Source organism: Bos indicus, chromosome 4 (assembly GCF_029378745.1).
Source record: "Bos indicus isolate NIAB-ARS_2022 breed Sahiwal x Tharparkar chromosome 4, NIAB-ARS_B.indTharparkar_mat_pri_1.0, whole genome shotgun sequence".
In the NCBI taxonomy this organism is placed as follows: Eukaryota; Metazoa; Chordata; class Mammalia; order Artiodactyla; family Bovidae; genus Bos; species Bos indicus.
In genome coordinates, this window is record NC_091763.1 from 19,551,855 (window position 1) to 19,565,883 (window position 14,029).

Sequence of the window (14,029 nt, forward strand, 5' to 3'; positions counted from 1 at the left end):
TTCAGTTCAGTTCAGTTCAGTCCAGTCACTCAGCTGTGTCCGACTCTTTGTGACACCATGAATCACAGCACGCCAGGCCTCCCTGTCCATCACCAACTCCCAGAGTTCACCCAAACTCATGTCCATTGAGTCGGTGATACCATCCAGCCATCATCCTCTGTCGTCCCCTTCTCCTCCTGCCCCCAATCCCTCCCAGCATCAGCGTCTTTTCCAATGAGTCAACTCTTCGCATGAGGTGGCCAAAGTATTGGAGTTTCAGCTTCAGCATCAGTCCTTCCAATGAACACACAGGACTGATCTCTTTTAGGATGGACTGGTTGGATCTCCTTGCAGTCCAAGGGACTCTCAAGAGTCTTCTCAGCCCCCACAGTTCAAAAGCATCAATTCTTTGGCGCTTTCTTCACAGTCCAACTCTCACATCCGTACATGACCACTGGGAAAACCCTAGCCTTGACTAGATGGACCTTTGTTGGCAAAGTAATGTCCCTGCTTTTGAATATGCTGTCTAGGTTGGTCATAACTTTCCTTCCAAGGAGTAAGCGTCTTTTAATTTCATGGCTGCGGTCACAATCTGCAGTTATTTTGGAGCCCAGAAAAATAAAGTCAGCCACTATTTCCACTGTTTCCCCATCTATTTCCCATGAAGTGATGGGACCAGATGCCATGATCTTTAGTTTTCTGAATGTTGAGTTTTAAGCCTACTTTTTCACTCTCCTCTTTAACTTTCATGGAAGAGGCATTTTAGTTCCTCTTCACTTTCTACCATAAGGGTGGTGTCATCTACATATCTGAGGTTATTGATATTTCTCCCAGCAATCTTGATTCCAGCTTGTGCTTCCTCCAGCCCAGAGTTTCTCATTATATACTCTGCATATAAGTTAAATAAGCAGGGTGACAATATACAGCCTTGATGTACTCCTTTTCCTATTTGGAACCAGTCTGTTGTTCCATGTCCAGTTCTAACTGTTGCTTCCTGACCTGCATATAGGTTTCTCAAGAGGCAGGTCAGGTGGTATGGTATTCCCATCTCTTGAAGAATTTTCCACAGTTTATTGTGATCCACACAGTCAAAGGCTTTGGCATAGTCAATAAAGCAGAAGTAGATGTTTTTCTGGAACTCTCTTGCTTTTTCCATGATCCAGCGGATGTTGGCAATTTGATCTCTAGTTGCTCTGCCTTTTCTAAAACCAGCTTGAACATCTGGAAGTTCACGGTTCACGTATTGCTGAAGTCTGCCTTGGAGACTTTTGAGCATTACTTTACTAGCATGTGAGTTGAGTGCAATTGTGCGGTGGTTTGAGCATTCTTTGGCATTGCTTTTCTTTGGGATTGGAATGAAAACTGATGTTTTCCAGTCCTGTGGCCACTGCTGAGTTTTCCAAATCTGCTGGCATATTGAGTGCAGCACTTTCACAGCATCATCTTTCAGGATTTGAAATAGCTCAACTGGGATTCCATCACCTCCACTAGCTTTGTTCATTGTGATGCTTTCTAAGGTCCACTTGACTTCACATTCCAGGATGTCTGGCTCTAGGTGAGTGATTACACCATCGTGATTATCTTGGTCGTCAAGATCTTTTTTGTGCAGTTCTTCTGTGTATTCTTGCCACCTCTTCTTAATATCTTCTGCTGCTGTCAAGTCCATGCCATTTCTGTCCTTTATCGAGCCCATCTTTGCATGAAATATTCCCTCGGTATCTCTAATTTCCTTGAAGAGATCTCTAGTCTTTTGCATTCTATTGTTTTCCTCTATTTCTTTGCACTGAGAGCTGAAGAAGGCTTTCTTATCTCTCCTTGGTAATCTTTGGATCTCTGCATTCAAATGGATATATCTTTCCTTTTCTCCTTTGCTTCTCTTCTTTTCACAGCTATTTGTAAGGCCTCCTCAGAGAGCCATTTTGCCTTTTTGCATTTCTTTTCCATGGGGATCGTCTTGATCCCTGTGTCCTGTACAATATCATGAACCTCCATCCATAGTTCATCAGGCACTCTATCAGATCTAGTCCCTTAAATCTATTTCTCACTTCCACTGTATAATCGTAAGGGATACTTGATTCTAAATATACATCACCTTCTCAAACCCCCACATACATTCCTACAGATGTTCCCATACACAGCTCTACACATAGCCCTGCACACACTGCCTGCATAGCCCTTTATAAGACTGTGTCACTCATGCTCCCTGTATGTATGCATACACACTCCACACTAAAACAAAACTTATTTTCTTATCCTTACTATGTGTGATGTACCCTATTTTATTTTTTTCTATTAAATTTCACCTTTAAAATAACTCACTAAAGTCACATGTCATCTAGACTAGTGCATGCTTGCTGTTAGAGTAGATCCTGACTTCTCTTATCAGCCTATGTTTTTGCTAGGTGTCTATGTATATAAATACAGATTCAAAAGAAAATATATGTAACCTAAAAGGAAGTAACATTGGCTAACATTCATAATTTTGTGTAGATATTTTTCAAACTTTTGTATTGTGATCTTTTATTGTTCAGCAATGAAGAGCTATATATATTAATACATTTCCTTTTTTTCTTTACCATGCAATGGACAAACTACAAGAATATTCTATGTAGAAGTTTTTAAGGAAACTAGAAGTTTAAGCAAAGAAGTTTAAATGATAGGATTTGAAAGAGGTTCATACAATATTTCTCTACTTTATGATAAAATGAAGGACTTTGTGCTAGTAGAATAGCAATTGGTTACTAATTTTGTCATTATCTGAAGTTGTTCCAACTACTTACTGACCCTGAGAAATGTCTAATTCCTGGGAAACATCTCTGGTATACAGTCAGTCTTGTCATATAAATGTCAAGAAGCCAATAACTGTTTTCTCTTATGTTTATTATCTGGGAGTCAGCCTCTTTTTTTATATGTCAATTTCTGTAAAATTGAAATTGAGTAAAATATGCCTCTGAAGCATCGGTTTATAGTCAGACCTGGATTTGAATACCTACTCCATTTAGTAGCTTTGGTACTCCGGGGCAAATTCCTTAAGCCTTCTGAGTTTGTATTTCCTCTTCAGTAAAGGTAATACTGTGTAGACAAGTTCTGAAGATCAGAGAATAGTATTAATATAGGTGTGTAGAATGCCTAGCATAATTGTTGTTGTTGTTTAGTCGCTAAGTTGTGTCTGACTCTTTGCAGCCCCCTGGACTGTAGCCTGCCAGGCTCCTCTGTGGAATTTTCCAGGCAAGAATACTGGAATGGGTTTCCATTTCCTCTCAAGGGGATCTTACTGACCCAGGGATCAAACCCACATCTCCTGCATTGGCAGGTGGATTTTTTTACCACAGAGCCACCAATGAAGCCTGCCTAACATAATTACTGGCCCATTACATATAAATGGTAACACATACCTTCATAATTATTATTATAGCTATTAACACCATTGTTAATCTCATTTTTTTTTTACAGTTCTGTGAGTAAAACAAAATTATCCTGTTGCATACATGTTTGATTTTTCATAACCCAGAGATAAGAGATATCAAACAACTTTGAGTAGGTCTTATATGATAGTTGTCAAAAAAGACTGAGAAAAATAGAATCGTATTAATTTGGTTATAGGTTTGCAGCCTATGGTTTCTAGATTTATATGGAATCATATATGGAAATAGTATTTCACAGTTTTTCAACAGAGGTTTTTATGAATACTGTATTTTTTAGTGTCTCAATTTTTAACTCAGGCTCTTAGTGTTGAATTTCATTTGATATAGAATTATTGCTAATAAAAGAGGTCAGTAAATACTGAAATGTGTTCAGACTTACCTAAACAAGTAAAAACTGCCTTTAAGATTTAGTTTGTTAGAATTATAAATTATTTACCCAGGGAGAGAATTGATTTCCCAAGGTACTTGAGGAAAACACCAGTTTTCCCTTGAGTGTTATTCATAATAGTTTGCTTCTCATTCATGTAAAATAATGGAATCTTAGAATTTAAATCTAGAAGTGACTTATAAAGATATAGGTCAACTGGTAAATTCTCTTAGATCTCTTTCCCTTAAGGCTGTCAGTAGTTAAGAAATCTGGAGTTCCAAGAGGTTTGTGAATGAATTGTGGAAGACTTAATGATAAGTATCAGTTAGGACTTTGACCTTCTGTCTTCAAATCCTTCAGTTTTCTCATATATAGTGCCAGTGTCCAATGTTTGTTTACATACATTCATGGTAAATGTCTTACGGTGCTTATGTAATTCCCAAGTATTATGTAATTTCCATGATTATCTAATTGGGCTTATTGTTTGGAGTATGTACATAAAATAAAAATATTTTCTTACCATTTTAAAATAAAGTAAGTTGTGTAAAAATTTCCCATGCACTGTGTTATATAATAGTCTGAATTTTATCAAGAGTGTAATCTGATACATGTTTCTTTCAGTAAATTTAATCTAGGTACAGATTTTATTCTTCAAAATTATCAGCTTCATTTTGTATCAGTGTAGTAAGTGAATCTCTGATTGTAGTTATTTTTTGTTACTTTTTTTTAAAGGTTAGTTTGAAATTATTTCTAGCACTCCCAGGTGGCACTAGTGGTAAAGAACCTGCCTGCCAGTGCAGGAGACGCAAAAGGCTTGGTTTCAATTGCTGGGTTGCCACGATGCCCTGGGGGAGGAATAGCAACCCACTTCAGTATTCTTGCCTGGAGAATCCCATGGACAGAGGAGCCTGATGGGTTAGTCCGAGTTTGCAAAGACTCAAACACGGCTGAGCACCCAAACATAAACATAAGTTTTTATGCTTATATCACTTTATCAATGATATTGCTGTTTCTATGTGATACTTCCTTCTCCTCTCAATGTAGTCTCCTCAAAGTTAAAACTACTGCTTCATGAAAGAAAAAAAATACTCAACATATTTTCTTCAAGTTATCAGACGATGAGAATTACTTGTCTGTACAATTTTTGGTGGTTATCTTTTGAATATCGAGATATCAGAAATGGCAAAGTAAATGAATAATTTACTTATAGCTTCACTGTTTATTTTTACATTAGGGTTTCTTAAACTTTTTTTATTTTGATGTGGATAGGGATTGTCTTACATACACAGATGCTCAAGTAAGGCAAGGTTTTATTGAATTTTCTCCAAAGTATGCTACAGAGAACAGTGTTAAATTTATTATCAATACAAAATCGTGAACCACAAACACACTATCCCAAACACACAAAACTGTAGATTTTTTATTTTCTCAGTAACTTTAGGTATCCTCAGATTTAAAGCTGGTACAAATACTTAATGCCCCTTTCTGTTCAAATAATGATACAAATAGCAATTATTCATTGCTCCATAATGAATCATTTTTATCTACATCTTCTGTCTGTTCCATTTATATAGAATAAATATTTATGTTTTCTCATTTTTCTCAGCTAAGAGATACAGATAAAATAGGTTTGAAGTATCAGCTATAATTCATTCTTGAAAAGAAAGGCCTTAAACTGATAATTGTATGGGAGAGAAAACCATCTCAATCATTTCAGCAGCAAGCTTATAACCAAGATAACATCAGCATTTTCCTTCTTGAAAATGTAGCTTCTATATATTAAAGTAAGGAAGCAATATTTTATTAAAAATAGTATCAGAAGCTCAACCTATCATCACAAACCTTAAAGAAGATCCTGTTATGATAGAGGAAAAAATAATAGTAAGATTTTGTTTTGGTCACATGCTCACTATACAAGATCATCAAAAAACTCCTAAAATTCAAAAACAGCAACAACAAAAAAGTGAAATAAAATAAAAGTGAAAAAAATAGTTCTTATGTTAATAGTTCATATTTTTCTATTTGGACATCTCAAAGCCAAATTATTATCCTACATAAATATACAGTGATAAAACAGTATTAATAACTTAATGGCTAGTTGACTATCAAAAAAGTTATCAGCTTGAAAAATCTATAATTTTCTTTTCTGCTCATGCACATGATGTAGCCCTGTAATTTAGTACTCTTTACATATTTTTGTAATTAAATATTTTTCTAGGAGAGGAACAAGCTATATAACTCTTGATCTGCATTCTAAAAATTAGAAATTAAAAGGTGTTATGTTAGAAATATTTGACATCCTTTGTGAGTTCAGCAATTTCTTGATTTTGACTTGATATTGCCTTTTCCTAATGAAAAACACAGTTTTATTGAACTATGGCCTATATACTAAAATACGTCCTTAGATAATGTTTTGAAGATGATGTGCTATAGTAATTTATAAATTAAATATATAAATTTCATTTAGCATAAATGCATTCTATAAGTAACTATGTAACATCAATTTATTTTGACTACTACATTTTTCATATTGTTACATACCTGTTGTGTAAGGAATTAAGTGACCAGTTACTTTAGGAGCTGCGTTTTAAGTATATTAATTATTTTGTTCCCATTATGCAGGTAATATATGTTCATTATAGATAATTTGAAAAATTCAGAGAAATGGATAAAGAAAACAAAAGTCATACCATATTTCCGAGGGATTATCATTGTTGGCATATTGGTGTATTTCTTTCTAGAGTTTTTCTTTCCTTCATTTTACAAATATTTACTGAACCTGTTGTAAAGTGTAGGGCCCAGTAATAGTTACTAGGAGCATCCTTGAAAGGATATAACCCCTGTCCTCTTGATACTTGTAGTTTAAAAGAGAATATAGACAAATGAAATGAAAACTTTAGAAGAAGTTTTGAAAGAACTCAGTGTGTTAGTCACGTCAGTCGTGTCTGACTCTTTGCAACCACGTGGACTGTAACTCACCAGGCTCCTCTCTCCATGGAATTCTCCAGGCAGGAATACTGGAGTGGGTAGCCATCCCCTTCTCCAGGTGATCTTCCTGATCCAGGGATCAAACCTGGGTCTCCTGCTTTCTAGTATTATTTTAGCATATTTCACTGGAAAATCTAGGCTTAAGACAGTATGTTTATGACATAGTTTCTAGGGCTTTACAGTCAAAATGAGTATTCCTCTAAGAAGAATTGTTACAAATGAACTTATTTACAAAACAGAAATAAACTCACAGACTTTGAGAACAAATTTATGGTTGCCAGGGGAAAAGATGGGAAGAAGGGATAGTTAGGAAGTTTGGGATCAACTTGTATACACTGCAATATTTAAAATAGATAACCAACAAGGTCCTACTGTTTAGCACTGGGAACTCTGCTCAGTGTAATGTGGCAGCCTGGATGGGAGGGAAGTTTGGGGGAGAGTGGATGGATACATGTATATGTATGGCTGAGTTTCTTTGCTGTCCACCTGAAACTATCACAATATTGTTAATCAGCTATACTCCAACACAAAATAAATTTTTTTAAATATGAGAATTCCTATAATAGAATATTTATTTATATGTTACAGAATTGTATTTTGAAAGCAAATAATTTTTGTGTGATAGAAGACTTTGAAACTAATACCAGAGGAATATGAAATAGAAAATATCTTAACTCTTTCAAAAAGAATCTCTTCATTTCCTTTGAAATGTTTTAACACTTCCCAATCAAGATTTCCAGACCAATAACCTCAGATATGCAGATGACACCACCCTTATGGCAGAAAGTGAAGAAGAAATGATGAAAGTGAGGAAAGTGTAAAAGTTGGCTTAAAACTCAACATTCAGAAAACTAAAATCATGGCATCTGGTCTCATCATTTTGTGGCAAATAGATGGGGAAACAATAGAAACAGTGACAGACATTATTTTGGGGGGCTCCAAAATCACTGCAGTTGGTGACTGCACCCATGAAATTAAAGACGCTTGCTCCTTGGAAGAAAAGTTATGACTAACCTAGACAGCATTTTAAAAAGCAGAGACATTACTTTGCCAACAAAGGTCCGTCTAGTCAAGGCTATGGTTTTTCCAATAGTCATGTATGGATGTGAGAGTTGGACTATATATATATATAAGAAAGCTGAGCACTGAAAAATTGATGCTTTCAAACTATGGTGTTGGAGAAGACTCTTGAGAGTCCCTTGGACTGCAGGTAGATTCAACCAGTCCATCCTAAAGGAAATCAGTCCTGAATATTCATTGGAAGGATTGATGCTGAAGCTGAAACTCCAATACTTTGGCCACCTGATGTGAAGAACTGACTCATTTGAAAAGACTCTGATGCTGGAAAGATTGAAGGCAGGAGGAAAAGAGGATGGCAAAGGATGAGATGGTTGAATGGTATCAGCAACTCAATGGACATGAGTTTAAACAAGCTCAGGGAGTTGGTGATGGACAGGGAAGCCTGGCATGCTGCAGTCCATGGGGTCGCAACGGTTGGATACAACTGAGCAACTGAACTGAACTGATGACCCGCAAAGTCCCCTAATTTTCATGCTACATAAATGGCAACTCCTTCTCAATCTTCTTAGCTGAGTACTCCACCTGTGCCCAGTTTTATTTCCATGGCTTAGTCCATAGGACCCTTTTCTCTCTGTATGCCATTCCCTTGATGAGTGCATATAGTCTCTGTAAGTTGGAGACTTCCAGATATCGAATACTAGGCCTGAACTCTTCCCTCACAATCTAAATTCATGTATCCTGATGTTTGCCTGACATTCCCATTGGACAGCTAAAGATTGTCTCAAGTTTAATGTTGCTGAAATACAATTTTTGTTTCCAGATCATTCTTCACTCCCATAATAGCTTACTTGTCTCTTACTCTTTCCCAACTCACTACTACCATTTTTGTGTGCCACAAACAGCAATCAGTTCTAATTATTGTCTTTTGTTTATTCCTCAATTTCTCCCTCATAGCCTGTCCTGACTCAGAACCATGTCTGAGTCATTCCCACCACTACTACAGTGCTCCAAAGCCACCATCATTTCTGATTTGTATTGTTGCAGTTGTCTTCTGCCTTATTTTTCTATTTTCATTCTTAGCTATAACCCTATCCTTCTTTCTCTATATAGCAACCAAAATAACCTTAAAGCTCAAAATCAAATTATGTTACTAGTATTAAATCCTTCAGTGGCTTCTCACTGTAAAGGGAATCAGCCTAACGTTGCATCTCCTGCCACAAATACTGGTGTCCTACCTGCTGAGCTCTTCTGTACTGTTAGGCCCTCGCCCTTGTTCCCTATGCCTGTACATTCTCTTTTCACAGGCTAGTACCTGGCTGGCATCTCAGCCTGAATATTACGTCTATAGTAACATTCCCTGACTGCATTATCTAAGGAAACCTGTGCTCACACACATTGTATTCTTTTCCTTTGTTTTTTCTACTACATCAAAATGTGAAATTATCTGCTAACAGTTTATTCTGTTTCCTGTTGAAATATAAGACCTATGAGGACAAAGACATACTGTTATTTACCACTTGTTTCTCCACCTTCTGGAAAGGAACCTGGCAGATAGTGAATAGACATTTACATATTTGCAGGTTAATAAACAAATAGAAAACACTTCTATATTACAGGTTTAAGTAATTCTTAATATTGCAGTTACTATCAGCATTGAAATACTAAAATTCTAGTTAGAAAAGGAAGCAAAACTGTTCATTTTTATTCTGGTAAAAAGGAAAAGCACTTTCTCCAACTAACTTTCTCAACTTTCAAGCCTGGTTTTTGGAAATGTATTTTAACTTCTTTAATAATAATTGCTGGCTTTGTTTTGAGCACCTACTATGTTAACACATTTTATTAGTAAATTAAATATTTTATTAGTATAATTTGCATGCATAATCATATTTCTGATCCCCAAAGTGTGTTTTTTTCAGGTTAGTTTTTAGTTTTTTTTATATTTTACATATAAGGAAGCTGAGACTGAGAGGTCATGTGCTTTTCCCAAGGTCATACCAATAGTAGGTGTCAAAGCAGGACTGGGATAGTTTTGTCTGAGGCCAGAGGTATATACATTGTCCACTGTGCTCTTGTAGATGCTTTGGATAAGAACACACAATTATTTTACAATGTAAGATCACCTTGATTCTTAGAATACCTAGGTACACACAACCTCACCAACATTTTTTGTCTTGCTTTTAGGCATGCTATATTTTTACCAGCATGTAATTTAAAATCATACTGATTCATTATGGTCAATACTGGCTCATCATGACAAACAGTTCCAGACAGCAGCTTAGAAGACTTGAATTCTGATTCCAGCTCTACTATTTAGTAGCTGTGGGATCCTGGGGAGGTCAGTTATGTGCTCTAAGAATGGCTTCTCTATCAGTAGAATAAATAGAATGAATCAAACGATCCATCCTCTAGAATACCTTCCCTTCTGTCTCTAAAATTTTATGGCTCTTTATAGAGAAAAGTGGTCTGGAAAACCAATTAAATCTATTTAACTTAGCATCTGACTTATGTATTTAATGTGAATTGTTTATTTTAATATATTGATTTGCTCTTCTTAGAAATACCCATAGCAAGCAGTATTCTTTCTTTAATCAGTCTTAAAATTTACAGAGGTAATTAGAGGAATATGGATACAGAACATAATAGTTGTCTATTTAAATTGTTGTATTCTGTTACCTACCGTTGATCTTCCTCATAAACAGAGGTGCTCATTGAATTCTGTTTATGTGTTTCAGTTGATTCTCTTGATATTTCCAGGTATAAACAAATAGAGGTGGTTTTATCGTATCTTACAATTTTATACTTCATGGCATTCTCTTCTAATTGTGTTGACCAGTATCTGCAAACAAGATTAAATAATAGTGGTATATTTGTCACCACCTTAACTTGGTTGGATTGTTTCTAGTTTGTAGTGCTAGTTTTTGAGCTGAAAACATGTATGTTATTTTAAGAAAGTATAACAAATAAATAAGTAAAATATAAGTGTTGAAAATAACCTGGAAGTTGTAGAAGTTTAATATGATGCCACTCATATAAAATGTTAAAATATGGTATGAAAGCATACCAATGAGTGATGTTTAGTTCAGCATATTGGTCATGTCTGGTAAAAAGGAAGGAAGAGGAATGTATTGGGGAAGAAATATCCAGGGGGTTTCAATAGTTATAGCTAAAAGTTATAGCTATGATTATTGCTATGTTTGCAATATTTTATAAACAAAATAATTTGACTTTCTGAAGAAACATAGAGGTGTCTGTTGACAAGGAATAGAGAAGGTAGGAGGCATAAGTTGAACTCAGTTTTACAATTCACATGCATAAGTTTTCTGAAAAAGGATCAGCTGTTTGTTCTCCTCTCTACCCTGAACATATGCACAGCATGTAGTAGGTATTCACTTAATAATTTTTGATTGAAAGAATAGAAGAAAGAAAGAGAGGAGGACATTTTTCATTAGTTTTCCCTGTTCCTTCTTTCTTCTTATTCTTTTATTGTGCGTGCATGCTAAGTCACTTTGGTCACATCCAACTCATTTACGACCCTATGGACTGTAGCCTACCATGCCCTCCTCCACGGGATCTTCCTGACCCAGATATTGAACCAGTGTCTGTTATATCTCCTGCACTGGCAGACAGGTTCTTTGCCACTAGCGCCTACACATCATTAATTTTTTTTAAGCAAATCTTAGTTTAAATAACGATGTAGATTTATTTTGTATATTAGAAGCCCACTTTTTGTTCTGAATGTAGAAAATGTGATCAAGCTTTCCATATAACTTTACAGAAAACAACCTATTACTTCATATTTATTGAGCTGCTTGTGATGTATAAAATACATAATCAAATTAATTATGGGGTATACTACTTGTGTGCTGAGTCCTAACAATGATTCATGCTAGGCTACATTCAGAGGAGGCAAAATGGTATCACAGTTTCCAATGCCTGCTGTTGCTCAGTTATATTCTGCTTTATCATTCTTTTGAAATTAGATATATCATATATCAACAAGACACTTCAAACTGTTGTGAAATTCAGAATATACAGCTTATTTTTTAATTTTAAAAGAAAATTGGAATTAAAAGGTCACACTGTTTATGTATTTTCTGTCTATGATAAAATGCATGATAGTATCTTTAAAAGTTAACAAAAGTAAAATTGTCTTTTAAAAATGCTTTCATATTTCAATGGCGAATTAGAGATTTGTTTCCTGGGTAACTGTTGAACACCTGTATTGTGAAAATTAGCACTTTCCAAATGTTTAATGAATTTGATTGAACAATATGGTTGCCACATAATGTGGCTATGAGATCATTAACTTTTATGTTAAAAAGTTATTTTATATTTAAATTTATAATTTAATTTTCCTTAAATGTTGTATTTTGTCAGCTTTATATTCAATTTAATATTATACCAGCATTTTCTTTTGATACCCTTCAATTTGAACTCTCAACATTTCCAAAAACTTCCAAGAGTCCTTCACAGACCTACCTCTGTAAAGGCTTGTGATCCTTTTTCTTAAAAATAGAGACTATTTTTTCTTTGTGAGAAAGTAAGCCTTTGTGTTGATATCTGTCAAAGAATTGAGAAGGCCATGGACCTTGATAATAAATCTTCTTTACACAGGCTTATTTGAAGACAAAAGAGCAGCCATCCCAAGGTAATGGCAGAATTTTATGTTTCTCAGAAACTGTTTCTTGCAACATTTTCCCAGTACCCCTTTTTGTTCTCAACCATTTCTGTATCTTCATGAGATTTAGGAAATATAACACAATAAATCCTAATATTGTCAGAATGCTTGAAAAAATGAAAAGGCAAGTGGTATGTTTATCAGGATTTCTATAAATAATCTTCACGGTGCACAATGGCTAAACTGTTTTGGATTTAAAGATTGCTTTTCAGTCATTTCTGCAAGACAGATTTAAGATCTTTTTGTATGACTGAGCAATTAATGTGATCAGTATCTGTTGGACAAAAGATGAATTATTGGTATTTTGGAAATATAAGTGAGGTTTAAATTTACTGATCATGAGCAATTCTACTTGTCTGGAATACTGGAAGGAGAATTCTTTGGAGTCAGACAGCTGCTGCTGCTGCTGCTAAGTCACTTCAGTCGTGTCCGACTCTGCGCAACCCCATAGACGGCAGCCCACGAGGCTCCCCCGTCCCTGGGATTCTCCAGGCAAGAACACTGGAGTGGGTTGCCAGTTCCTTCTCCAAGGCATGAAAGTGAAAAGTGAAAGTGAAGTCGCTCAGTCGTGTCCGACTGTTAGCGACCCCATGGACTGCAGCCCACCAGGCTCCTCCATCCATGGGATTTTCCAGGCAAGAGTACTGGAGTGGGGTGCCATTGCCTTCTCCGGGAGTCAGACAGAGCTGAGTTTAAATCCAGGTCCTCTTATACTTTTTGGTGTGTTACCCATGGTAGGTCTTTAATGTCTTTAATTCTCAATTTTCTGGATGGGAAATGGGAATGATAATACTTACATTGCCTGGCACTTGTGAGTATTAGATACAGCATATGTGAAAACTCTGTATTTAATAAATACTGAAAAAGTCAAAACGACTATTTGTTTCCTGTGCAGTTATATAGTAGGGTAGTTATTCATACAGTAAAGAGATATTGAGACTGTGATATAACAGAAATGACACTAGCTTCTGAGGATTCTGTGGTTAGCAAGACAGAGAAAATCTGCCGTCATGGAGATTACACTGTAGTGAGGGAAGACAGATAATATATAAAATAAGCAAGTAAATGGTTATTTCATTGTGATAAGAGTTATGAAGAACAGTCTGGTTGGTGGAGGAAAGGCTGGTTCCATGTGCATGATGTCAGTCTCACTAAGACTGTATAACAAAAACAGAACAACTTAGGCATATAAAGTTAAAGGCAGAGAGAACAGCTAGTGCCATCTGTCCAGGGATCAAAAGGAAGACCAGCATGTTTGGAGCTAACATAACCAAGTTGGAGAACTGTTGAAGACGAAGCCAGAAAGGGGGGAGGGGCCAGATTTTATAGGATTTTATAGGCCATGGCTGGAGTTTGGATTCTAGTCTAAATACAGCACTCCTGGAGGGTTTCAAGCAAAGGTGGGATGTGATAACCTCCATGCCTTACAAAAATTGCTGCCTATTATGTGGAGAATCGGTTGTACAACAGTAAAATGGAAGCAGTTGATTAGGAAGGTATTAGAGTAATCCTGGCAGGAAATATGGAATGGAAATACTGAAATTGTATTATTTGTGGTAGTAGAGACAACAG

General features: G+C 35.9%; 1 protein-coding gene across 8 annotated transcripts in view; it reads left to right on the forward strand.

The window, feature by feature from the left end:
- The window catches only part of PHF14 (PHD finger protein 14), a 199,117-nt gene that overhangs the window by 167,100 nt on the left and 17,988 nt on the right, over positions 1–14,029 (forward strand). For 3 of the 8 annotated variants that reach the window (XR_011566179.1, XR_002180486.2, XR_011566178.1), the window contains one exon: positions 12,394–12,428. The exons of 2 other annotated variants lie outside the window; for them this stretch is intronic. Coding sequence is in view for 3 of the 6 variants with exons in the window: in XM_019958462.2 (XP_019814021.2) it covers positions 12,394–12,427 (34 nt within the window). In the remaining 3 variants the exon portion in view is untranslated. Of the gene's footprint in view, positions 1–9,960; positions 10,112–12,393; positions 12,429–14,029 lie in introns of those variants that run through there. 3 more of the 8 variants (XM_019958462.2, XM_019958463.2, XM_070787538.1) reach the window with 2 other exon arrangements.